We start from the raw sequence: 27,503 nt of genomic DNA on the forward strand, positions 1-27,503 counted from the left end.
ACATTTCATGCAGGCTGTGATGCTATGACTTCAATGGCCTTGTGTGCATGGTGGACGGAGCCCAGGAAGGACAGGTCAGGGAGTGGGATCACCAGGTCATCGTGTGTCCCGAATGGCAGACCGTTCTTTACTTAGGGGCCCTGATCAAAAGTGTTGCACTACATAGGGGGGAGGGGAATACACACTCAAGGGAAGGCAGTGAGGGGTGATGTTAGCCAACCTTTCAGGGCGATGACCTTGCTGGCAGGGTTCATGATGGCACTGTCAGCGGAGATGGGTCGTCTGCTGGGGTTATGTGGGTCGGCCATGTCTATGATTACCACCTGGTTCTGTTCGCCCACCTTTTCTCGGATACAGATGAATTTGTCAGATTCCATGGTCAGGTAGCTGAACCCAATGTTAGCCGGGTTCACCCCTAGGGTCTGCAGCTGAAACGCAGAAACACACTTGTTATATCTCGGATTGGCATTACAGACACAACTGTAATCACATAACAGGACCCAAAATTAGCCTCCAGCGGTTTTTTAACTAATGTTGAGTGAAGATGGTGTTCTACCTGTAGCCAACCACATTCTACCTATAGCCCAATTCATCAGAGTAGGTTAGAGTATAAAAACATAACAGGAAGCTCCAGATCCCCTGGTCTGATGGACTACAGATCCTCAGAATGTGGGATCAGCAGCCACTTTAGTATTTAAACTGGCTGTGGGTAGCGGCCCAATATAAATAGACTAGTCTAAAACAGCATAGACCACCCAAAGAAGAAGTGACATATGTGCAGGGGCTGCACCTCCATGACAAATACAAAAAATGAGGGGAAAAAATTGTAAAACAAACAAGCAAGTTGCTGACGTTTGCCGTGGGGTCGGTGGCAATTGTTACCAAAATGTCTCAATCTATTAAAAGAACTCCATACTGTTCCAATGTTCCAAGAAGGTTGTATTCTTAGAAGGTTGTATTCTTAGAAGGTTAGGCGGTTATGGCAAGCACTCAGGCCAGGGAAACAGTGTGGGCATAGCAAAGAGAAGCCAGACAACAACAGGATATTAGGTCGACTCTGGAAAGCTTTATTTGCTGTGACATCTGCTATTCATCAAGCTGTCACTGAGACATCATAACACTAAATACTGGACTCATTTAATTCAACACACCCCAAACTACACAGCAGTAAGCTACTTGTTTCAGCAAATCTCAGAGACACAGAACAATAAGGACCATGTTCCCATGTCATTATGTTGGTGTACCATAACATGTAAATAGCAGTTAAATGCAGGTGCAGTGGAACCATAAACACTAACTGACTCAGATCAGACCTCTGCCAGTGGATTCACAGGATAGGCCCAGAATGGGCCTCTAGGCAGCGTCCCAAATGGAATGTCCTAACCCATGTATGAACACTGGACGGAAGTAGCACACTACCTTGGTAATGGGATAAATTGGGATATAAGTCAGGGCGGATCCCTCTCCCAGGGGATCATAATATTATGACGATATGATTTGCCGTAGCAAATGTTCTCTATCATTGGGCACATTGTTAACTTGAGGAGATAACTATTAGTCTGAAGATGAGCAAATAACAGAGAATACTTAACAGATTAGTCACAACCACTACTACATTAGGCCCATCTCCTAAAGGTTTCATATTAAACATAAACCACTCCAATATTACTGTTCTGTTTACTGTCAAACAATTGTTGTCTAAATGGGGCATATTAGTTTAGAATGTTTTAACGTCTGTGATGAAAAAACATTTTTACTGCCAGTACTGCATATTGTTCTGTTCAATGCAATTTTCTCTTTTAAGTAACTAATTCACCAGATAGAGTGCCTATTTAAAAAACTAAGAATGTCAAAATTTTCTTGAAATCTCTATATAAAAGAATATGTATGTATAGACAATTTGCACGTCCCTTTGTTGGAGTCATGATCGGAGAAAGTGGAGGCGGGGTGACTTGTTGATTCCTAGAAGAATGGAGCCAAAGTAGGATTAGATGATGAATGACCCCCTAGTAGTACACCAGGGGCAACTGGGCGGCATGGCTCCGTAATGACAAAGGATGGGAGAAGATGAAAGATGGAAGGGAGGAAAACATCCTCAGTATTCCATGAGAAGGAGAGACAGTCCCGGGAATACTGTGCTGTGTAAGGCCTGGATGAGGGTGTGGTGGCTGAATCACCAGAAGAACACCCCCCTTTTGAACAATGAAGATTAAATCACTAGCAACCACAACCCAGTGTCTACACATGTGGACACATTGGCACACTGTTTCTAAAAACCTGTACACACACACACACACACACACCAAAATCCATGCGCATGGGAATCTCATCTGGGTGTTCACCACTGTCTGAATCTGGTCCACGTTTCTGTCTGCGTAGCCCAGATCCTCAGGGTCAGACAGTAGGCCTACCTCCATACAATACCAGGTTGAAACTATAGTGAATAGCAAGTAACAAATATGAGATGTGTTCACCATTCTTCTGCTTTTAATAGCATTTGTGTCACAGTCCCCATCCTCCAACTAGGCCCTTAGGGACTCCAACCTCTCCACTCTTAAACCCTAAATCACACAGCCATGCTACTGAAGTTAAAGACTGACAACTTAAGACAGTTAAAGCACAGTATAGCGGTCAAGTTCATGACCTGATGTTAGCCATCTTCAGTATTACCAGTGTTGATATGAAAGTCATAATATAGGTTAACAACTGTATGTAGATTCATGACAGCTTTATCCAGGTAGTTGCTGAGGGACGGGTGTGTGTGTTAGAAGTCCATTGCTTTGCATTGTGGCTGGGGTAGTATGGCTGAGTGGCTTGATGGCTGAGCGGCTTGATGGCTGAGCGGCTTGATGGCTGAGCGGCTTGATGGCTGACCGGCTGTGCCACAGACAACAGCCCCAGATAGAGACATAGCAACTCCAGGCAACAGTTGTGCTGTGACCCGAAGTGATCTTGCTTGGCCTGATGATCATGATCTCACTTCCCCTTCCTGTCCTGATGTCATTTACTGGGTTATATGGGCCTGCTTACCTCATCTGTCTATTAGTGGAGACAGCAGCTTCAGCCATATCTGTTATTACTGCAGAGTAATGTCCCCAAGCACAGAGCAGACCGGTCCACAACCCAAATGCCACGCTATTCTACAGTGCACTGAGAGCTCTGGTCAAAACTAGCACACTCCATACAGAATAGGGTGCCATTTAGGACATTAGTGGTGATGTAGAGCCAACCGCCCCACAGACTCCTCTCTCTCAGCAAGGATGGCTGCGGCCAATAATACTGAACTTCTATGAGATGATGTCAGGTACTTTAACCAATATCTGGCCAACATAACACAGAATGTCCCAGACAGAACCCCTAAAGAATCACCAATCTGCTAATAGACTAATGAACACACTGAACGGTAACAGTACTACTAAAGGGCATAGATCACTAATCTATTTAACCAAAAAAATACTAACTCCACACACACACACACACACAATCCTGGGACAATGTTCTATTACGCTAAACACTTTAGTGTTAATGACATGTTTAAGACCACACAATGTGACACTGCCAATGCTTAATATAGTGTGTGTGTGTGTGTGTGTGTGTGTGTGTGTGTGTGTGAGAGACTGAAACAGTCCAACAAGAGAGAGTGACAGAGACAAAAGGGTGAAGAGACAAGAGAGAGCGGGAGACAAATATGACACACACATCCAGAGTGAGAGACAGACCAGAGAGAACAAGAGACAGATCAGACAGGAAGGGAGACAAAGAGACAGGCAGGCAGAGAGACAGGCAGGCAGGCAGAGAGACAGGCAGGCAGGCAGAGAGACAGGCAGGCAGGCAGAGGGCTTAGTGTGTGGATTGGCCTTAAGGCTAGTCATAAACATAGAAAACAGAGCTGCAACATGGATGTGTTGATTTACGTCACTAAACTGGCAGCTCCTTGGTGTCCTAACGAACACTGTGTGTAGAGATTTGGGCCCTTGAGTGTGTAACACAACAGTTCCTTGCAAAGTACTAGGGGCAGTGTTGCCACTTGGATCCTCACCTATAAACTTGATACAACCAAGGACACTACAACTGCTCAAACAAAAAACCAGACAACATACACTGCTCAAAGAAATTAAGGGACCACAATCATTACAGTATAACACCAAGTCAATTAAACTTCAGGGATATCCATCTGCTTAGTTAGGAAGCATAAGCGATTGTGAATCAACATCACCTGTTTTGGTATAAATGAACATGACAACAGGTACACTAGAGAGGCAACAGCAAGACAACCCCCAATAAGGGAATGGTTTTGCAGGTGGTGGCAATAGACAATTGCTCTCTCGTTATCCTTCCTGACTGATTCTTCTCTAGTTTAGCATTTTGCTAGTGTCCTTGTCACTACCGGTAGTATGAGGCGGTACCTGCAGCCCATTCAGTTTGCACAGGTAGTCCAGCTACTACAGGATGGCACATCTATATGTGCCATCCCAAGAAGGTATGCTGTGTCTCCCAGTACAGTCTAGGGATGTCACAGGAATCGATACTTCGTTACCAAGTCGATGCCAAAATTCTAAAAACATGATGGTACAGGTTTTTGTACCGTAAATACCGGGATCCAACACGTGAAAGATGGCTACAAGTGCAGCAGCTCCACCTCGCCTTGTTGAAAAGCAGTATGACCCGCAAACTTTGCTTTTAGGGCGGATGATCAGGGAGTAATAAATTCGCTAAAAACACTATGCAAACAGTGCCTTCAAACTTGAGGCTAAAGGCGTAAACATTTCCAACTTAGGGAAGCACCTCGAAGACAGACATGCAGATTTATTTGAAGAATTCAAGATGAGTGAGTTTCAATTAACAATGTATGCAAAGTATTATCCTTGTTATATCCTTATGCTGAAATACCCGGTCCCATGATTTTTGTTTGAGACAGCTGCTGTGTAGCCAAGCCAACTATGTTCCATACGACGTTTGCAATGGCTTAACCTCTTAAACCCGGCCTAGAATGTCACTAGGAGGCCAGACAAGTTTGGAGGTGTGGCCTCGCGAGACTCGCAATGGCTAACCGCTAAAGGCTACCGTAATGTAACCTTAGCTCATAGTAGTAGGCTACCGTAATGTAACCAAAGCTCATAGTAGTAGGCTACCGTAATGTAACCATAGCTCATAGTAGTAGGCTACCGTAATGTAACCAAAGCTCATAGTAGTAGGCTACCGTAATGTAACCATAGCTCATAGTAGTAGGCTACCGTAATGTAACCAAAGCTCATAGTAGTAGGCTACCGTCCTTACCGTTCAGTCTTCTATCATCAAAATAACGTTCATGTTTTAAATAAATATTTCCAGACTAATGATCTGTCACTATGTCAGTAAATTTAAACTACTGCTTGCACTCTGAGTAGAGGGTTGGTGTATGTTTGTGTGCGCGCGCGTGTGTGTCTAGCCTCTGCTGATTTCTTAGGGGCATGGGATTTATTGTTTTGTTGTAGTTTCTTACAGTGGTATTGATTTGGGTATCGAGATTCATGGAATTTCCCTGGAATTGGTATCGACTACTACATTTCTGGCATCGTGGCATCCCCAGCAGTCTCAAGAGAATGGAGGATATACCAGGAGACAGGCCGTCACACAAGGAGAAAGGGATGTAGAAGGGCATCAACCCAGCAGCAGGACCTGTATCAGCTCCTTTGTGTGAGGAGGAACAGGAAGCACTGACAGAGCCCTACAAATTGACCTCCAGTGGACTACTGGTGCGCATGTTTCAGACCAAACAGTCAGAAAGAGTCCATGAGTGTGAAATGAGGGCCAGACGTCCTCAGGGGGATGTGTGCTCCCAGCCCAGCACCGTGCAGCTCGATTGGCATTCACCAGAGAACACCAGATTTGGAAGGTGCGCCATTGGCACCCTGTTCCCTTCACAGATGAGAGTAGATTCACGCCTGTCAATGTGTTCAATGTGTAATAGTCTGGAGATGCTGTGGTGAACATTATGTTGCCTGCAACATCCTCCAGCATTACTGGTTTGGCGGTGGGTCAGTGATGGTCTGGGGAGGCTCATCCTTGGAGAGTCGCACAGACCTCCACATGCTAGCCAACGGTACCCTGACTGCTGTTAGATACCAGGATGAAACCCTTAGACCCATCGTCAGACCTTACAACGGTGCAGTGGGCCCTGGGTTCCTCCTGGTGCAGGACAATGCCTGGCCTCATGTGGCCAGAGTGTGTAGGCAGTTCCTGGATGACGAAGGCATTGATGCCATTGACTGGCCCTCATGTTCCCCAGACCCGAATCCAATTGAGAACCTCTGGGACGTTATGTATCGGTGCAGCCGACACCACCAAGTAGCGCCACAGACTGTCCAGGAGCTCACTGATGCTCTGATCCAGGTCTGAGAGGAGATCCCCAGAACACCATCCGCCGTCTCATATAGGAGTATGCCCAGACGTTGTCAGGAGTGCATACAGGCCCGTGGGGCCCAAACACACTACGGAGTGACATTATGAGTTGCTGTGATGAAATTCACACAAGTTGGAACAGCCTGTGATTTCAATTGTTTACTTTGATTTTCGGTGTGCGTTTGAATCCAGCCCTCAATCGGTTGGTGATTTTGGTTTCCAATGACTGAGAATATGCTGTATTGAACTAGCCCTGTGCTTTTTATTCTTCTGACGAGATAATAACATAACATTTTTAGTTGATGGGGTGAACACATTCGAACAGCGTATTAAACTGGGATAATGTATAACACTGTTTACTGATTTTTCCCAAAGTATACTCTTTCATATAAGCCTAAACCAGGTGGCGCAAACCTTGAGCACCTTATTGCTGGAGAAGTGGAGAGCTTAAAAAGGTCAGCTAGCTTGATTGCCTACATTGTTAGGGAAGACAATTCCAACCTGTCAACACAAATGAAAAGACCAATGAAAAAATCCCAGACATAAAGAGAGTAAAGTGCCCAAAAAAACAACATTAGTTCTACACACATATATAGCAACAAAAGAAAAACTTATCAGTCTATAGGGCAGCATATAAATCAAGACCAAATTCTACCCAGACTCTAATGTGTAGAGGCTGTAAATACCAAGACAGGAAGAAAAAACGCTAAAGAACTTAAGGCCCAAACTCCTGTTTGCAAATTCCTGGCATTTCTCGCTCAGCTGGAGCCACCAAGAATCAGAGGCCTACCAATCTGAGCATGGGAAGACTAAAGGCATCCAACATCAAATAACAGTGTGAAATATATAACATTGTCAACATGACCTTTCAATATATGCATTCGTAGCACTGGAGGTGGAAAAGACCAGTAAGACTTGAACCAGCAACTCAAGAAAGCCCACCACCTTCTTGTGTGCTACAAAACTTCCAGCTGGCATCCCTCTCTCTTGATCTGATTTTTATATCAGGAACTAACAGATTTGGGACTAGGCTGACTCACATTTTAGAACAACTATTAGCTTACAAAAAGGTTATACGTTATCAAATAACACAGATTATGTTGGGAACGACGAATAGACATGCCAAATGCTGGTCAAAGGCTGACAAGTGTCCAGAGAGGTCTTTCATGAAAGGCCATTTCGGTCCTGATGTTGCCACAGCAACGAGCCACTGACGAGGAGGGCAGAGTGAACGTCACAAACTTTCTATTTGGCCCCAAGAAACCGATTAATTGAAACCGGGACCGTTTACTAAAACTTAGAACCGTCTAACAAAGTTGACCACAATTGACTTAAGGTGGTCCTTTATGCACGCGATGAGGTTTACCGCATAGGTTAGTTTCACGGAGATAAGATGAATAGTTATCTCTTTAGTTTTCTAGGTCTAACGTTACTTGCTCAAATTATAGGAATCCCAATTGCCACATCACAGTTGTGCTATGTTTATCTAACTGCGTGATTTCATTCTAAAATAATTCCAACAAGTTTATTAAGGTTATTATATAGACTGGCGTATGGCTAAACATCAACTGCATACCAATACAAAATAGCTATATTAAGAGACTGCAAACCCTACAGTATCCAAAACCGTTATCGTGTTATCTTGATTCTAGCTAGCTAGAGTGGATAGCGCTGTGATTTACGACCAACGACAATGGGCTTTCCCATAGCAATTTTATTTTTCTGAATTAACGTTTTACATTATACAACTATATACAGCGGGGATAAACTTTGTGTGTAGGCCTGCTGTACTAAACTGACAGGAATTAGTTATAATTTAAGTTTCAAATGGTTCAGTAACAATGCTGCCGTTTCAGAGACAAGATCCTAGCATCAAAGTGTCAAAACACTGCGGTTTCGGCATTGACCGCACTGGCTCTGAATATTTGTGACAGCGACGTTACTCCACTTGAACTAACTGCAGCGTGAATCACTGGCTGTGTTTTCTGGTCCGCGCAGTAAGCAGACCATACCAATACGATCTGACTGTTCAATTTTTACAAGTCATCATCTGCCCTGCACTAGCTAGCTAGGCCTGAGGCTATATTGAGCCCCCTCCCAGCAGCCTTATGTCATATTCCATTAAAATGTGGCGTGGTGTTTCAATGTGTGGGCCTGAAAACCTAAAGAAATGTGCAAAAACGCATCTGTAATGGAACGGGTTTGTTTCCCCGGGTGTTTGCGTCTTCTTACCTGCAGATGTTCCTGAAATCGTATCGGCAGTATTTGAGCCATTCTTGAGGCTCTGTGTCTCAAGTGTCAAGAGAAAAGGAAAGGGGAAGGGGGACACGCGGAGTTAATATTATGTATTGTATTAAAAGTGCCCAAAACGACCCCAAAAGTAAAATATGATGAGCAATAGTCAGGGTCTGGCCGGCTTGCGTTGATATCACTCGAATTCACAGGCTGCTCTCATTCAGTACCATCCAAAACACTCCTGAACCAAAAAGATATACGTCCGCTAAGTAAAATAGTCCAACTACTGGATTTAAAAGCTCTGTAAAAAGCTGTTATTGTTATTAAATTAATTTTGTTTAAGTATTATTTATAAGAATACATTTGCTACTTATGGGCCTACATCCAGCGAAAATAATTTCCCCATAAATACTAATGCAGATAAAAAAAAAATCCAACGTCCTCAGTGTACCCCTCCGCAGCCCCTTCCCCCTTCATTTTTTCCAACTTTGAAATAAAGACACGTGATGAGCACCCCCTCCTCTTTCTGATTTCTGCAAACTCAAGTGCTGAGAAATCGTGAATAGATAAATAATCCGCGGTGCCCCACCTGCGGAAAAATCTCCTAGTGAGAAATGATTTTCGGATAGCAAAAGAGGGTCTGGAATTGTGTATTAGTAAACAGAAGGCAACATGCACATCTTCCACCATATCTCAAGTAGTCAACATCTTAATCATTCCTATCGCATATCCGCCGTCATTATAATCCTATTTTTTCCCCGTGTCTTAATTTAGGGCAACGTAGACTGCATAGTTTGTTCTACTATTTTTATGACTGAACAAACATTTCTATAGTGATAACTATTGTGATTTGGTATGTATAGTGCACAGTTTGAAATAGTGAAACGCATTCGATTTTCTAGATCTAACAATAAACGAGTAGGAAAAACTGCCATTGAAGAACACACAAGTAAATCAAAACATTTGACCCCTTTTTATTATAAATAGAAACGTACAAAAGCCTTGATACCCTTTCTAGCCTATCAACACATGTAGATAAAAAAAGTCCACCATCACTCACTAAAACAATAGTAAATAAGAGAGTAAGATTACATTTTCAAATATACATTTCAGACTAGATGCAAGCCTTAGTGAATTAATCACTTTTCTACAAATAAGGTAATACATATGTTATTACAGCATTGTTAATGTTAAAATACACAAAGTACAAACATTAGGCAATATAGTGTAATATGAAAGCTACATCCTTAGTAATTTTCATTACAAAAAGAATGGGTTGGTTGTAATATTTTTAGTTATTGAAGTGACACCATATACTGTTTGACTCTTTTTAGTTTCAAATATTATGTATTAATGAACCACAGCAATGAGGTCTGTTCCACCCCCATCTAAAGCATAACACTACCCCTATAAAAAAAAAAATACATCAAGGCGGGAAGTCCCTTCCCCAGACAAGAAACCAACACCCTTGGACCAATTTTCCACTTTACTGAGACTTGTACCTACTGTATTGACTCTTGAATAATATAACACAGTTCAATTCTGTTGTACCCAACGGAACCAAACCTGAGCTCTTTTTAATGTTATGTCTTTTAAACAACCGGATAGTGGTCACTGTATAACCTCAAAATATGGGGGGAAAACCTGACATTTTGTGTATCATGAATGGTCAGTCCATTTTGATGCCCATGACCGGTCAGTTCAAACTCCCAGACAGCATGAGACAGCGTTGCAAACATTGCCACCAAAATATGGAGTTTTGCAGAGCAACTATCTACATCAATGCTGTTACACATCGTAGGTTGTCAATGAAAGGTCTACATAAAATCTAACCACTGATCTCTCGAACACTTTACTGCTGCTGGATCAACCAACATCTGTGTGGCAGTAATGACTGGTTTTAATGGATAAGCTAAGGTGGATTTAGAAAAATGCACATGTGGTCAAAAACGATATACATTATTATTTAGACCTTTTTAAGAAGGATATAGCAGTAGTAACAGTAACTGCTCTAAAAAAAAAAACTAAGAGGAATTTGAGTACGACCGTCCTGGACATCCTAACAAGAATTAATCATATTTATCTTCTGTCTGCCCATATTCTGGTTCAGCTCTCTTTAAATGAGTGGTTATATTTCTCTGGTACAATCTGCTTGCTTTTTCCAAAAACAGTAGTGGAGATACTTACTTATGGTTGCAACTGCAAATGGGGTCTTTTATTAAGTTTATGGATGGCTGGTACATGTGAAATACATTATGTGGGTGTGGGTGTGGGTAGGGTAGTTTATAGTCATGCTGGGTGAGATATATTGTGTTGGGTAAATGGTTAGTGAAGTCTATGTTCATGCTGGGTGAGCTAAAGTGCATTTTGTGTTATGGTTAGTGTAGGTTATGGTCACGCTGGGTGAGCTACATTGTGTTTGGAGTTATGATTAGTGAAGTCTATGTTCATGCTGGGTGAGCTACATTGTGTTTGGAGTTATGATTAGTGAAGTCTATGTTCATGCTGGGTGAGCTACATTGTGTTTGGAGTTATGATTAGTGAAGTCTATGTTCATGCTGGGTGAGCTACATTGTGTTTGGAGTTATGATTAGTGAAGTCTATGTTCATGCTGGGTGAGATACATTGTGTTTGGAGTTATGATTAGTGAAGTCTATGTTCGTGCTGGGTGAGCTACATTGTGTTTGGAGTTATGATTAGTGAAGTCTATGTTCATGCTGGGTGAGCTACATTGTGTTTGGAGTTATGATTAGTGAAGTCTATGTTCATGCTGGGTGAGCTACATTGTGTTTGGAGTTATGATTAGTGAAGTCTATGTTCATGCTGGGTGAGCTACATTGTGTTTGGAGTTATGATTAGTGAAGTCTATGTTCATGCTGGGTGAGCTACATTGTGTTTTGAGTTATGGTTAGTGTAGTTTAAGGTCATGCTGGGTGAGAGACATTATGCAGGGGATTTGGGTTATGTATTGTCTACGGACGGGCTGGGTATGTGAGATATGTGGTGTGCTTGGCCTGACTCTTGCTATCAATAAGCAGCAGCTGGTTATTCTTGTGATGAGAGATGATCTCCTGAAGACTACAGAAAAACTAGAAGAGAGAGATGGAGCGATGGAGAAAGAAAGGTTGAGTGAGGGAAGAAAGAAACAGATAGCAAAGAAAAGACAAAATGAAAAAAGAACAAGAGAGACAACGAGCGTTAATCAAGTTATTGTAAAGGTTACTGTACAAGACTGTCCTTTACTCCCACGTCCTCCCCCATCCTCCCTCTGGTCCCTCCTCTCTCATCTGATCTGTCTTCTCCTTTTGCACATTCTTTTCCCTCCCTTCTAATTCTCCCTCTCCTGTCCCCCAAACCACTCCCCCTCCCTGTCACCTATGCCACCTATCTGGCTCTCTTCTTCCTCTCTCAATAGACTGCAGCCTCATTTCACAGCCTGTTGAGCCGTCCACCTCTCTCTCTCCCACTATCTCTACCTAACGTCCTCTTTCTCTGCCTCTCTCTACCCTCCTCTCTAAAACATCTCTTCCTCTCTCTTTTCTCCCTGTCTCCCCCCTCTTCACTGCTTTTTCACCTCCTCATTCTTCTTGCCCTCCTTTCCAAGGGCATAGCTGCGCGTCTCTTCCAGGAAGCGAATGGGAATGTTATAGACCTTCTGTTTGTACAGAACAGCCAGTGTGTAGGGCTGCCGGGCATTCTGGGCCGAACTATGACGGATCAAGAAGGACCCATCCTATGCGAGAGAGGGAGATGAGAGAATCAGAGAATAAATAACCTTTATTTGCTAAGTACATTTACAAATTACCAAAATGTGAGGTGGTGTAATGGTGCTGTTAGTAGTAACAAATGTATAGGGACAAAATAAACAAAGTCTACACAAAGTTTACATATTTCCTAGATGATGGGTAGTAAGCACATGAGATGATGGGAAATGAATGGTCAGGTGTATCCTATACATTCATTTACATTAAGTTTCCGTTCCAGGATTTGCACCAAGCTTGATGTAGATGAGCAGAGTTTTTTCAGCAGAATAGTGCAGTTGTCAATTAACAGTTTGGAGGTGTCTTGATGTGGTCAGCAGCCTTGTCAGTCTCTGTGGGACTCATTGTTGATTACTGAGGGCCGGGGCACAGGGAATGAAACTGTTCAGGTGGCGAGAGGCGAATTTTTAAGGAGAATGTTTGGACCAGTGTGGGAGGGAGGTGGAATGATTTTAGCTTCATGTAGTCCTGTTACAAGGCATATGGCAATCAGTGGCCCGGACCTGGAATGTAATGCATTGCAATATGTGGACTTGTCAACCAGAGTGGTGTTATCTGAAAACCTGAACCACTTAACAGTTGTATTGTTGGAGGTCCAGTGGTGGTGTACAGTGAGAAGAGGAGGGTTAAGTAGTGGTGTACAGGGAGTAGAGGAGGGGTAAATAGTAGTGTACAGTGAGTAGAGGTGGTGTAAGTATTGGTGTACAGTGAGTAGAGGAGGGTTAAGTAATGGTGTAGAGTGTGTAGAGGAGGGTTAAGTAGTAGTGAAGAGTGAGTAGAGGAGGGTTAAGTAGTGGTGTACAGTGAGTGGAGGAGGGTTAAGTAGTGATGTACAGTGAGTGGAGGAGGGTTAAGTAGTGATGTACAGTGAGTGGAGGAGGGTTAAGTAGTGGTGTACAGTGAGTAGAGGAGGGTTAAGTAGTGGTGTACATTGAGTAGAGGAGAGGTAAGAGCATGCATCTCTGTGGTGCACTGGTGCTGAGGAGTAAACAGTCCATAATATATGCATGTTTATCTCATTTGGAGCTGTGAGAGGGGGAAGTGGCAGGTCAGGTGGCGTGGGATATTGAGTCACCTACTGATTTGGGGGGGTAGGGTTAAAATCTGCAGTACAACCAGTTGAATTTGTTTACGGTTGTACAACAACAATAGAAGGGTTTTGGATGCTTGCAAATGCATTTTTAATCAGGCTTCAAAGTTGGATTCTGTTGACCAATTCCTGAATTCCCTGAATTTCTCTAAAGAGACCAACAAGTGAAATTTAGAGGCCAAAAACTGGTAGAGGTGTACTCTCTAAAGATACATCTCTACCAGTTTTTGGACTCCTCCACTGTGACAGAGTAGAGAGCCCTCGCTGTAGAGGCCCAAAGCCTCACCAGTAAACTATGGCTTGTGATAGAGGGGAAGAAGAAAGCGAGAGAACAAAGGAGAGGTGGAAAGGAGGTGAAGAGGTGAAGGACAGGTTAAAGAGAATGGGGAAAAGGAGGGACAAGGGAGCGAGGAGGGGGAATAGGCAGGAGGAGGAACAAGGTAAATCAGTATGAAACCTGCAGGACCTCTGAGTCAGTGCCAACCTCTCAGGCTTAGTGATGTTGTGTGAGTGCCAGCTAAACCTAGAGGCGCTCACACACGCAAACACAATGTGGAGAGATTCCACTATCATATTCTGCACTGCCCTGTGCTTCTGCTGCAAACCTTTTCTGCCATAACCTCCATGCTAACCTGTATATCAGCCTGCAGTCAAATAATCTCTCATCATTGCGTGTCCGTTTTCAGCCAATAACAACACTGTGTACTGACCGTAAAGAGCCAGGGAAACGTTCGTAATTAGCAGCATTAAAAGATGCAAACAGAAAATGTGAGCAGCAACTGATCAGAGAAGGAAGAGAACCACAGAGGAACAGCTCAGAGGAACAGCTCAGAGGAACAGCTCAGAGGAACAGCTCAGAGGAACAGCTATGAGTCATAGATCAATGCAGGAGTTATTCACTGGAGGAACATTGCCTAACTTTAAATATAGTCCTTCAAAGCTGGGAGATCTACTTCTCTAAGTAATTTGTATGGATTTAATTTTTATGGAAACGTAAGAACTGTTTGTGTGTGTGTGTGAGTGTGTGTGAGTTTACAAGCACTGTATTTGTTCATACAAATAGACTCATACAATTGTGTGTATAGACTGATATGTCGGCTTGAATCCAGTGTGTGTGAGTCTACTTGTATCAAGTGTGTGTGAGTCGACTTGTATCAAGTGTGTGTGAGTCTACTTGTATCCAGTGTGTGTGAGTCTGCTTGTATCAAGGGTGTGTGAGTCTACTTGTACCCAGTGTGTGAGTGAGTCTACTTGTATCCAGTGTGTGAGTCTACTTGTTTCAATTGTGTGTGAGTTTACTTGTATCAAGTGTGTGTGAGTCTACTTGTACCCAGTGTGTAAGCGAGTCTACTTGTATCAAGTGTGTGTGAGTCTACTTGTATCAAGGGTGTGTGAGTCTACTTGTACCCAGTGTGTAAGTGAGTCTACTTGTATCAAGTGTGTGTGAGTCTACTTGTATCAAATGTGTGAGTCTACTTGTCTACCAGAGTCTAGCAGTGTGTCCCACCTTGTTGATCCGCATTAAGACGTCCTCAGCAGTCTTCCTATCACAGTCCTCAGCAAACCACTCTCTGTCCTGTAACACACCACAGTTGGCTGACACTATGCCCTGGCTGGCGCTTTACTTCATCCAACAGCTGCCCATATATCAGGGTTTATTACCCCTTTAATAAATACTTATCCTGTTTAATAAATCTCCCTCTACTCAACTGTCTCCACCACAAGATGGCGTGCTGTCATTATATTCTGCTATTAATGTGCAAAATCTGCTGTGATGAATGCACTGCAAAACCGCCTATATAATACATTTGCAGGACCTTCCATTTAGAAATGTTACAATATCTTTGTAATGCATAACACCAATAAAGTCCAAGAAACTGTATTTTTAAAGAATGTACAATTATTTACCTACATGTAATTGTTAATGGTCTATTCTCTCTATATCTCAAAACAATTCCATAGATTGGCTTAGTACAAATCATCAATTTAAGAGCAAAGGAGGAGTTAAGCACTATTTTACTACCTCAATGCTGTTTGATCCATTACTAAATGATATGTACAGTATGAGAGGGAAAGACACATACCTCCTTTCCTGCCATCATGGCTGTCTTCACACCAGAGGAAGAAACTTAGGCATAGAGAGCAATAATGAGTGTTGACCAACATGTTGAGTGCCCTACGGTCTACACATAATAAAACAAAGCCACAAGTAAGACTGGCAACGCTACCAATCAAAACCAGTCACCCACGTTGACCCAGGGGTTAAAAACAAACAATAGATTCCAGTTAACGCAGGTTAAAGAAATCCAACAATGGGCACATCCAATTTCTTTTTGTACAGGACGGATTAACAAACTTGTTTTAAAGAAATGAAAGATGTATAAAAAACAGAAAATACCGGAATAGGGAACCTAGATATAAAAAAGCCAGACATCCTTTTGGAAATTGAATTTGTCTCTATCTTTCATCTGTGACCAAAAAGAGCTCCTGTTCCCAGCATGCTCCTACCTGCTGCAGTAATGTCTACAGTTGGAGGGAGAGGAGGACTGCAACACACACACGCACACACGTCTATAATTAGCTAAAATACAATGATCAATAGATGAGAAAAATGGGCTTCAACAATATGTGAAGGGTAATTATGTTCAAAAGACTTGTGTTTTAAAGATCCTCTTTACAGCCCATAAAGCATAGCGCTTCTGCATTGATTATTATAAACAGCATGGGAATAATGGTCAAGTAATATTAAGTTGTAATACTGTATGTGTGTTTGAGTGTTGCAGGTTCAGCAGTGGCAGTGTTTCTAAGCTTCACCTGGGCTTGGGTTCCTTTAGCGAAGAAGGGAGGGGTGGTTTGATGCCCAGGGTGGGTGGGGGCAGCTTGCCAGGAAATGTGGAGCGCCTGATGTCAGGGTTGAGAGCTGGGGAAAACACATGGAGCACCTCCTGAATGTTCACAAGGTACCAATTGATTCTCTGTGTAAGGTACCTTGTTCCCTACATAGGGTTCCATGTTCCGTATATACAGTGGGGAGAGCAAGTATTTGATACACTGCCGATTTTGCAGGTTTTCCTACTTACAAAGAATTTAGAGGTCTGTAATTTTTATCATAGGTACACTTCAACTGTGAGAGACGGAATCTAAAAGGAATGGGTGAAGGTCATGTGGTCTGATGAGACAAAAATAGAGCTTTTTGGTCTAAACTCCACTCACCGTGTTTGGAGGAAGAAGAAGGATGAGTACAAACCCAAGAACACCATCCTAACCGTGAAGCATGGAGCTGGAAACTTCATTCTTTGTGGATGCTTTTCTGCAAAGGGGACAGGACGACTGCACCGTATTGAGGAGAGGATGGATGGGGCCATGTATCGCAAGATCTTGGCCAACAACCTCCTTCCCTCATTAAGAGCATTGAAGATGGGTCATGGCTGAGTCTTCCAGCATGACAACGACCCGAAACACACAGCCAGGGTAACTAAGGAGTGGCTCCGTAAGAAGCATCTCAAGGTCCTGGAGTGGCCTAGCCAGTCTGCAGACCTGAACCCAATAGAAAATCTTTGGAGGGAGCTGAAAGTCTGTATTGCCCAGCGACAGCCCCGAAACCTGAAGGATCTGTAGGATGGTCTGTATGGAGGAATGGGCCAAAATCCCTGCTGCAGTGTGTGCAAACCTGGTCAAGAACTACAGGAAAAGTATGATCTCTGTAATTGCAAACAAAGGTTTCTGTACCAAATATTAAGTTCTGCTTTTCTGATGTATCAAATACTTATGTCATGCAATAAAATGCAAATGACTTAAAAATCATACAATGTGATTTTCTGTCACTCACAGTTGAAGTGTACCTATGATAAAAATGATAGACTTCTACATGCTTTGTAAGTGGGAAAACCTGCAAAATCGGCAGTGTATCAAATACTTGTTCTCCCCACTGTACGTCTGTCGACAAGAGTAGTGTATGTAGGGAATAGGCCATTTGGGATCATTATCGTCAGTGTTTTCACAGTCAAACAGAAGGTAGGATCACATACCTGTTGTTGCCTGACTGATCAATACAGAAGTCTGGAATGCAGCAAAGAGTGAAACTAATTAAAATATGTGGGTGGTGTGTTCAGTAATGTGCCAGGGCTGTTTTCAGTAATGTGCTGAACACGGAGAAACTCACCGACTTGGCTCTGGGCACTGGCGGTTTTCTACAGAGAGATAGACAGGGTGGGACAGAGATCAAGCAACAGCCCTCATAAACTATCTGTCAGGACATTTACCACAAAGACACTGATATCATGGATTAGGTCAAGACTAGTTTAATCCAGTCTTTTGAGCAAATTAATTGAAATAGAATTAATGCATTTACATACATAAGAACAGAAGGAAAGTGATGATATCGTAGAGTGGTTTTCAAACTTGGGTCAGCAGAGGTCCATAGTCAAAGCACAATCATTATTATTACAGTCTTATTTTGTAATAGTCATTAACAACAACAGATTGAACAGTTTTGGCAAATTGATTTGTGGGATATATTTTGACGGCTCAGTAGCATGAGATCTTTGTTACGTTTCAAGGAAGGAGACAGAGGCAGGCGCAGAGATTTGAGGCGTCCTTTTTAATAAGCACAAAGGCAAAGAAAACCAAACGGCGTGCCGGGCACTGTGACATACTTAGGAGCTAGGAACACATAAAACATGACATGCACAATGACCGACAGAGAGAAAATGGCTGAACTAAATACACAGGTGGGGGCTAAACACAGGTGAAAGGAATGTATTGATTAACTGAAACAAGAACAGGAAAGACCATACAAGGACAAGACAAGTCAAGGACAAACAGAAAAAACAAAGTGGAACGGTCCCCTCAGGCTGGGACCGTTGCAGTCTTCTCATTACAATTTTAGTAATTTTAGTAATTTTAGAAGTTTTTTAGTAATTTTAGAGGTTTTAGACAAAATTATCAGGCAAGGATTATCTTATTGTAGAAAAGGAAAAAAGAACTGTGTCTGTGCCACCAGGCATAAATTGTAGTAGTAATGATAACTTTTTCATGGTCACTGGAAAGAAATGCTGTCGACCAGCTAAACTTGTGTCTTTTTTTGAGTCAACAGAGATTCAAGAATTCTCTCCTTTTCAGACTTAAAGCAAATTACACTTTCTAACAACAGTCCTGAATAACTGAAAACATCCATTTCCAATCTGATTGAGGTGAACAAATTAATTTTCGATACAGTTGCAAATCCAACTTCAAAGCAATACTACACAGGTGAAGTTTGTCATCACTTCAGCTTTGATGAATTCCTGAACTTCTTTGATGAAAAGATTACAACTATTAGAAAACAAACTCCTACCTAAATAAGCCTACTTCAGTTATCCTGAGATTGCAAAGATCTGCCAGGATCTTGGATGAATTGAGACCATTTAATTCTGTATTGCTCAATACATAATGAGTTCTAAACCCACCAGCTGTCAACTGACCCCTACTCCAACAATATTACTTATGCACGTCCTGTGCTTGGCCCATCTATGTTGAACATAAAAAATTGTTTCCTATCACTCTGGATGTGTACCAAACTTGCTAGTAATTAAGCCTTTTTCTGCCAACATCAAACCTCCTAATTGGCCAATACCGAACCTCCTATTCCTGTCAAGTTTAGAAAATCTGTTTCCCAGCAACTCACTTCCAATAATATCTAAAAAGTGCTCCAATCAGGTTTCAGGCCATATCATAGTACTGAGAATGCAGTTACTAAATACTTTTTAATGAAATGGCATCAGACCAAGGTTCTACACCAGTCCTCGTAGTTCTTGACCTTAGTGCTGGCACCACATTTCTAAAAAGTTGGGACGCTGTGTAAAATGTGTAACAATCTAAGAAAACCCATGGTATTCCTCAAAGGTCGATTTTGGGAACACTTTTGTTTTTACTTTATATGTAACAGTAATCCACCAATAAAGTTTTCAGCGTAACACTTCTTATGATCTTATTTTTTTAGACATAATTGTGGTTGATTTGCCGAACATCAGCTTGAAAACGACAACATTTTCACACTCTTGCCATGAGGGAGGACATCTCAAATATTTTTCACAGTACCAAAGGCATATTAAAGCTCCACTATTTTTACTTTACTCCAGTTGGGTTCTAATTAGGAAGGGTTCCCTGATGAATTTTCTATTACAAGTGTGTCACATGCATAACGTTCCACCAAAATAAGTTAAGGTATTTTCATATGTCACTAACTGTTAGTAACTCTGGATAAGAGCATCTTGACAGGTATACTCACATATTAGTTACTCTTGACAGGTATACTCACATGTTAGTTACTCTTGACCGGTATACTTACATGTTAGTTACTCTTGACCGGTATACTCACATGTTAGTTACTCTTGACCGGTATACTCACATGTTAGTTACTCTTGACCGCTATACTCACATGTTAGTTACTCTCAACAGGTATACTCACATGTTAGTTACTCTCGATAAGTATACTCACATTAGTTACTCTTGACAGGTATACTCACATGTTAGTTACTCTCGACAGGTATACTCACATGTTAGTTACTCTTGACCGGTATACTCACATGTTAGTTACTCTTGACCGGTATACTCACATGTTAGTTACTCTTGACCGGTATACTCACATGTTAGTTACTCTCAACAGGTATACTCACATGTTAGTTACTCTCGATAAGTATACTCACATTAGTTACTCTTGACAGGTATACTCACATGTTAGTTACTCTTGACAAGTATACTCACATGTTAGTTACTCTCGATAAGTATACTCACGTTAGTTACTCTTGACAGGTATACTCACATGTTAGTTACTCTCGACAGGTATATTCACATGTTAGTTACTCTCGACAGGTATATTCACGTTAGTTACTCTTGACAGGTATACTCACATGTTAGTTACTCTCGACAGATGTACTCACATGTTAGTTACTCCTGACAGGTTTACTCACATGTTAGTTACTCCTGACAGGTATACTCACATGTTAGTTACTCTTGACAGGTATACTCACATGTTAGTTACTCTTGACAGGTATACTCACATGTTAGTTACTCCTGACATATTTACTCACATGGGCAAGTGCAAAGGAACCGCTGCTGTCTTGGGAGGGAGGGGTATTCTCATGGGGCTGCGAGGAACAGGGGGGCAAGCTGGAGAGAGGAGAGACATTGGATTTATCTGACAGAATCTCACTGTAGTTACAACAGGCCAATCAACCACAACCAATGAATCAATCAATTCAGATCCTAGTTACAGCCTATTAATGGTTTGGTGCTACGGTTGTATTATTATTTCATTATTACTAAGGCTGTATTATTCGTTGTTACTAAGTCTAAGGCTTATTTGGTGGAGGAACTGACCTGCTGTTGGTTCGAGATACAGGTCGTCACCGTCTCCCTGAAACAGAGACATATATGAATCAGCTCTCTTTGTTCCAAGTTGGAACAGTCCAGGGACAAGACACATCAGGGTCGTATGGAAGTACACTAATATACTGACTGAACAGATTGGGTTAACTAGGACTAAGGTATGGGGGCTGAGGTGTGTGCCTGTTCACAATGGGTTGGACTCACCTGTCCTTCATTTGGGTCCAGGTAGACATCTGCACAGAGCAACAGAGGGGAAAAAAGGCTAATGCAGCAGCACTTGTCCCTCTAGTGGTGAGATCATGTAATAGCAGACCCATGTCAGGTCAGTGTTCTAGTGTATGATGGGGAGACTGGTGACTGTGGTGACTGTAATGTTCACCTTCCTCTGCAGGTGGAGGAGGCGGAGCGGGAGCAGGGGCAGGACGCAACGGAGGAGGGACAGTCTTCTTAGAAGTAGACCACTTGGCTGGCTTCTCCCTCCTGTCTAACTCGGGAGCTAGACAGCGACAGAGACACAGCAAGGGAGTGACGGAGAAAGAATTACTTAAACTCATGGCTCAAGAAAGAAATATAGGCCACCATTGATGTTCAATGCTTATAATCATGTGGGATGGAGTAGAGGACATAGATGGTGAGGACAGAGAAGGACGGAGCGAGGATAAACACAGAGAGAAGATATGGAGAAAGATGAGCTAGACAGAGATAGTATAGAGAGATGGAGGATCTATGAGGCCCCTAAAGGAACTTGCACCTGGAGGAACCCTACAGGGAGGATCTAAGTGGATCTATGAGGACCTATGAGCATCTATGAGGAGCTACGTGGATCTATGAGGATCTATGAGGTTTGAAGGTATGGCCTTGTCAGACTACGTTGTTGGGAACAGTTAATCACTACTTAAAGTAAGTGTTTCTAAATAGCAGTACTAGACAACAATAGATCAGAACAGTATCATTCCTAAGTAGAGCAGGGCTAGCCAAGCTGTAAATAAAGCACAGAGAGAAAACACAGAGGGAGGACAAAGAGAAGTCTTACGTTTCTTGGTGTTGGGGTCGATGTAAAAGCCCTCTGGGTTTTCAGGGCGGAGGTGAGGCTGCTGTTTCAAGAGTAAAAGGATGACATTAAATGACCTGACGCAAACCCACAGTTACCAAAATACAAGAAAACTGATAACATACAGACCGACCATGACAGAGGTTGACCGACCATCAGGCAAACAGGCTGAATTTCAGGTAGGTATAGGAAGTGATCAATGGTGTATCCATACGTTTGATATTTTGTGGACATTTGATATTTTTTGCAAATTGCACTTTTTTTTATTGGGGGTCAATTTAAATGCTTCTAACAGTTCCCACCTGCCCCCTCCTGCCTCAATGCCCTTGATATTTGTTATGACAGTTTACCTGTGTTTTGCCAATGGGCGTCATCTTGGCTGGCCTTGGGGGCGGAGCTGCCTGCCTTTTGGGAAGCCCAGGATTGGGCCTCTCTGGTGTTCTCTCTGTGGAATCGAAAACAGCCAATGAGAGATTTGTCCTGTCCATGGAGGACACCTCCCTATATATTTCAGAGTGTGGCGTTTTTCAGTTCAAGGGCAGCCACTGAGGGCTTCAGACATTTCAGTAGTCAGCTAGATGCTGGGATTTCCACTGCTCCATTGGTTGATGTCAGGGTCCAATTGAGTCCTGTCAATAAAGTGCAATGAAGCTTCATCCAGTTGGCAACATTAAATTAGTGAAAGCACTAAAAACAACTGGAGTCCTATATTCTACTCAAACAGACAAAACTGTTCTCTCCTTCAAAGCAAACAGCTCCTGGTTTAAATGGTTTTACTATCAAAGCAGAGCATATTAAACACATACAGTGAATTTCCAAGTTGGGTGATCATACAAGTCTCCCCTTCCCAACAGTGCATGTTTAGGTGAAAAACAGACAACAGAGTTGGTTTTACCCAAATACACATTCTCCTCCACTGGTCTGGGGGGAACCTTTATGACAGGTCGTTCACACGGGGGTGCCTCGTATGTGTCTCCATCATCAGCATCCTGTGGCACAAGACAACAGTACAGGACATCTCACAACTAAATAGGAAATGGTGTGTCAGTCTGTCTATGTATGTGTGTGTGTTCTCTTACTTACAAACTCATCTTCCGGCCAGCCACCAAACCCAGCATTGTTCTCTGGAACAAAACAGAAAAAGTAACCTCTCTGCCTGAATTTGAAGCAATAACCATTTTCATAGCCTGTATTGCCCTTACTTTTTTCCATCACTGTCGTGTCTCTTGCTATTGCAATTCCATCCAACTCTCGCTTGAAGTGGGTGGACTGGGCTGACACTGAGCGAAAGGTCTGGCTCTATACTGATGTCTTGTTCCTGTATATTTCAAACCCTGATCTATTTTTACCTGTTGTACTCTGAGGAACAAGATTTTGATAGACAAGCAGGTTGCCACTTCCCTTATCACTAGCTGGTTAAATTACTTCAGTAAAATGAATACCCTCCCTAATTTATTTTCAATGTATACCAAAGTTTATTCTAAAATCTTTTTCCCACATTTTTGAAATAAAAATAATCCAAGGATCCACAAGGTATATCTACAGAGCCCCAAACCTTTAGAGGAATGGTCCTGTCTAATTTAAAATTCTCATACTGGGCTGCCAGCTTTCATTTAAGCCCATACTGGATGCGTGCTGATGTCCCTCATACCTCTCCAGCATGATTACAGATGGAATAGCCCTACTGTGTCCCTTCCCCTTTGGCTTCTCTGGTACCTTCCCCTATTAGCTCTTCCACTTTAGGTAATAACAGAATTTTTTAAATAAAAAACACTTTCAGGATTTTAAAACAATTAAGCTGCCACTTCAGATAGCAAACCTCAGGAGTCATATTTTTCTCACTATCTCCAGTAGATTGTTCTCAATCTGTTTTAACCTTGGTATTACATCATTTAAAGATGTGAACTGTGTAGGAGCATTTTTGAGCTAATATGAGCTAATGAGTTAATAATTGCGAGACATTTTTTGTTGACCTTTGATCTTATGTAGATTTCAGAAAACAAATTTAACACTGTTTATTGTTTTTGTCTCCCTCGTGGCTCGTAAAGACAATACATGTTCACTGGCCTGTGGCAGGACACCACTCGCTCATCCCATTCTATTTAACAAGGTGTTCGACTTTTTTTCAGCAAGTAACAAGTAGCATTTGATTGTGACAGGGCTTCTTGCATATTCTGGATTCTTCATTTTTGGTATTCAGACTTCTCTTGTTCATCTGTGGTAATTTTCACAACAGCACATTGATGGTACATTTGCATCATTTCAAAAACTGTCAGCTAAGTTTCAGGTTGCAAATTGTTTTTTCTTTTGATATGTGTAGGCTTGAAGCTTTGTCTGTGAAATGTCCACTCAGGCAATACATTTGTATCATTCTACATTCTAACGTCCATAAAGAGGAAGGCTTTCTAACCAGAGGCATAACAAATAGGATTTCCTGAGACTCACCTATCCTTTTAGGTGGAGCTGGAGGCCCACTGTGTCTGCAATGAAAAATAGTAAAAAGGAATTGATGTAATAATGTGCCATGTCATGGCGGGGCTTTACAGTTCTGCTGAGATGAATATATCTAACATGTTGCCTACTTACATGTTCTTAAATTTTCCGAAAAAACTCTGAAAAAGTGAAAAAGAAAATAGAATATCTGTAAAAATTGAACACCCACCTAAAATCCATTTGAACAACAACTTTCCAAACTGTCTGTGTGGAATCCTACAATACAGAAAAAACTTTATACTATCCCACCCTCTTATCTGCCTTGTTATCACAGCTATTATACAGGTTTTGTCAATGATTGCTTCATGTACAAAGGATGACTAAGCCAGACAAAATAGAGCTTTAATCCCGAAACGAGACAAAATATCTGAATAAATGCAAAGAGGATGTAAGTGTGAAACATTGTCTGCCTTTATGATGAAATAATAATAACAATAATTATGTGTTTTTTTTAAATGTGACAAAAACCAGGAAGTGAACTTGGCTGTTTCTCAGCAATGCTGATTAGGGAGGAACGACTGATGTAAATATTCACGGAAATACAGAGTGGGGAAATGGGAGAACGAGATCAAGTCAGAAAGTGGCAGATGGAAAGAGAAGTCTAGTTTGAGTTGTTGAATCAGGTTCAAGTCAGCCCACACTGTGTAAACAGTGTCATTCTCAATCAAATAATCTACATACTCAATGTAAACAAAATGTCTAGGCACCATTGTTACGGCTAATCACCTTCACCCCGGACTGTCCCCATATTGTCGCCCACACCTGTTTCCCATTCTCACTGATTTTTATGCCTATATATATATGGCCCTGTTTCCCCAGTCCGTGTTGGTTATTATTTCCATGTCATCGTGCCGTGAGTACGACTATTCTATTCTATGCGTATGTGTACTGTATCGTTCCGCTCCGCGTGTTCTGTTTTGGAGGCTTTTCACCTCACTTTACTCTGGCCTTGCCCAGTCAGTTTTTGACGGGCTTTGAGTTGGGTTATAGAAACCTTTACCACATTTCTTTACATTTTAGAATAAATGTTCCTTATTTTAGAAGCAAGCCAACTTCTTGAAAAAGTGAATTTATGTCATATATTTTAATCTGTACATTAGGACTGCTATGTAAATTTCCATCCCATAAAGACATTTCCTTCATGGGATGGATGAAGATACAGTGAAATACACATCTATAGTGTGCATTTCTGGTTAAATATGGGGCACTTCTAAAGGAGATACTTCAAGTTTGACTTCTAAACGCATCTGAGGTTTGAAAAATATTTACTTGTTAGTGTCCTAAGCTAAACCTTTAAGCCAGGGTGAGCAAACAGAATGAGCAGATATAATTACATTGTTCTGGACTCCGGGAGCCCATAAGCCACCAAAAGGAAAGGGGAAATGGCTGCTTGACAGTGAACCTTATCTGATGCAAACAGGGATAGAAAATAGTACAATTGCACTGGCTAGTACTAAGCTGTTCACAGGTACATTATACTAGTTTCTATTCCAGCCGGAACCTGGTTAGAGCGCAACTGTTGAATAGGTAAACATAATCTCAAATGAACCATTCATTCACCTGAAATGTACTGCTTGGAGAAAAAGTTAATGACTGTATTTTAACTTAACATTTTCATATTGATATAAAATTAATGGTTCACCACAGGGAAAATGACTTTCCGCATGACTTGCGCTGCATGACTTGCGCTGCATAACTTGCGACCATGGAGGGTGTGGATGAAACCCTTTGTGGTCCTTGAAGTCCTTGATAGCTAATGGCTATGCTTGTACAATAGTCGCCCAATACATGTTGAATCATTACAGTTTAACCAGCAATGTTCTCAAAATGTGCACAGGAAAAAGTGAGGTGCACTCTGTTCCTTTTCTACCAATACACTTTCAGTATTTGATAACAATAGTTTTTTTTATTAACACATAAAGTGAGGGTCTTAGTTGCTGTACCGAAGTTGTGGCTTTGATTCCAACCTGCATAAAAACCTTTGAAAACATATGCAGCATTGGGGTCAATCACATTAAAATATATTATGATAGAAAACCTTAATGTTCTTGAGTTTCTGTATACGCCAGACTTCCTGACTGTTATTTAAATTAAACTGACCCTAAACCTGGCACGCACTTGATACTGATGTCGCTCTGGACAAGCGTGCCTGACAACATTTATACATTTTAAAAATGGAAATGTAATAACAAATGATCCATAAGTACATTATTATCAACTCAATAAAACGTTATAATCACAGGCATTACAGCTGTGTTTTTAATAACTTAAAATGGTTGTAAACAGTAACTGACAATAGAGGATTTACATGACCAAGAAAATAGCCCCTGTAGGAAAAGTCACCCTGCATAACCCTCATTAACAGAAAAGTGAATGATGCATCATTATGACAATTATCAGTCCTATATTCCACCATGAACAAGTCTATTGCTGTATATTCCGTAGTTTGCAAAGAAGATCTTAAGATGTCATTTGTTAAAATTATATATCCACAGGCCTAGTAAGTTAGTTGTATCATTTTAACTGAGAAGTCAAATGTATGCTCTATTATTATTATCACTATATTTATCTATTATTAAATCGTGTCAGAAAGGAAATAAAATAAGAACTGTACGTTACCATTGTTATTATTCAGGGGTGTCTCTCGTCTCAACTCATGAGGAGATTCCTTTGTTTCTGGCCTTTGATGCAAATAGGCATTCGTGTGAAAGAAGGACAAGGGACACTGTGAACAGGTAGGCAAGGCAAACAGTTACAACTGTGCACATACGATTATCCCCCTCCCTCTTAGAATTTGCATACCTGTCCGTCACTGACACAGAGCCACCTGGCTTTAGAGCATACCTGCCTGGCTACTGCAAAGGATTCCACAGCACATTGGTGAGTTAATGAGTTATATGGTACTAAAACAAGTAGGACACCACTATGTGTCAGCAATAATGTGGTCACGTCAGCAAGGTTTATTGTAGACACTAATGGCATGTTATAATTGCATAACTGATATTATGCACTGAATGTACAACAAAATGCATTTATATCAAAATGTACAAAACATTTTTTGCACTGAAAGATTCTAAGTTCAACACTTCTCACTTCTCCTCATCTTCTTCTCAAAATCCATTGG

At 41.7% G+C, this 27,503-nt stretch overlaps 2 protein-coding genes across 6 annotated transcripts in view; both read right to left on the reverse strand.

Annotated features, from left to right (window-relative positions):
- cltcl1 (clathrin, heavy chain-like 1) overlaps positions 1-8,861 on the reverse strand; it is a 30,545-nt gene extending 21,684 nt beyond the window's left edge. For 2 of the 4 annotated variants that reach the window (XM_010876485.4, XM_010876484.4), the window contains exons 1-2: positions 8,614-8,861; positions 221-428 (exon numbers count right to left, since the gene is read on the reverse strand). In XM_010876485.4, the coding sequence (XP_010874787.2) occupies positions 221-428; positions 8,614-8,655 (250 nt within the window). In that variant the 5' untranslated portion in view covers positions 8,656-8,861. The remainder of the gene's footprint in view (positions 1-220; positions 429-8,613) is intronic. The other 2 variants (XM_010876487.4, XM_010876486.4) reach the window with 1 other exon arrangement.
- A 755-nt stretch (positions 8,862-9,616) lies between these two features.
- si:dkeyp-117b11.1 (B-cell linker protein) lies at positions 9,617-27,097 on the reverse strand. 2 transcript variants are annotated; one of them, XM_010876490.5, is made up of 19 exons: positions 26,999-27,097; positions 24,473-24,498; positions 24,332-24,366; positions 22,970-23,010; positions 22,782-22,875; positions 22,237-22,331; positions 21,869-21,926; positions 21,215-21,331; positions 21,040-21,068; positions 20,827-20,863; positions 20,538-20,616; positions 17,630-17,657; positions 17,496-17,526; positions 16,282-16,387; positions 15,976-16,013; positions 15,552-15,595; positions 14,975-15,043; positions 12,191-12,349; positions 9,617-11,705 (listed from the first exon to the last, which is right to left on the reverse strand). In XM_010876490.5, the coding sequence occupies exons 1-19, from the start codon at positions 26,999-27,001 to the stop codon at positions 11,589-11,591; spliced, it is 1,206 nt and encodes a 401-aa protein (XP_010874792.1). In that variant the 5' UTR covers positions 27,002-27,097; the 3' UTR covers positions 9,617-11,588. The 2 variants fall into 2 exon arrangements, with proteins under 2 accessions (XP_010874792.1, XP_010874790.1); XM_010876488.5 differs by having other exon boundaries at positions 21,869-21,929.
- Between the last annotated feature and the right edge of the window lie 406 nt (positions 27,098-27,503).

The sequence above is a fragment of the Esox lucius genome, chromosome 13, assembly GCF_011004845.1.
Source record: "Esox lucius isolate fEsoLuc1 chromosome 13, fEsoLuc1.pri, whole genome shotgun sequence".
Classification (NCBI taxonomy): Eukaryota; Metazoa; Chordata; class Actinopteri; order Esociformes; family Esocidae; genus Esox; species Esox lucius.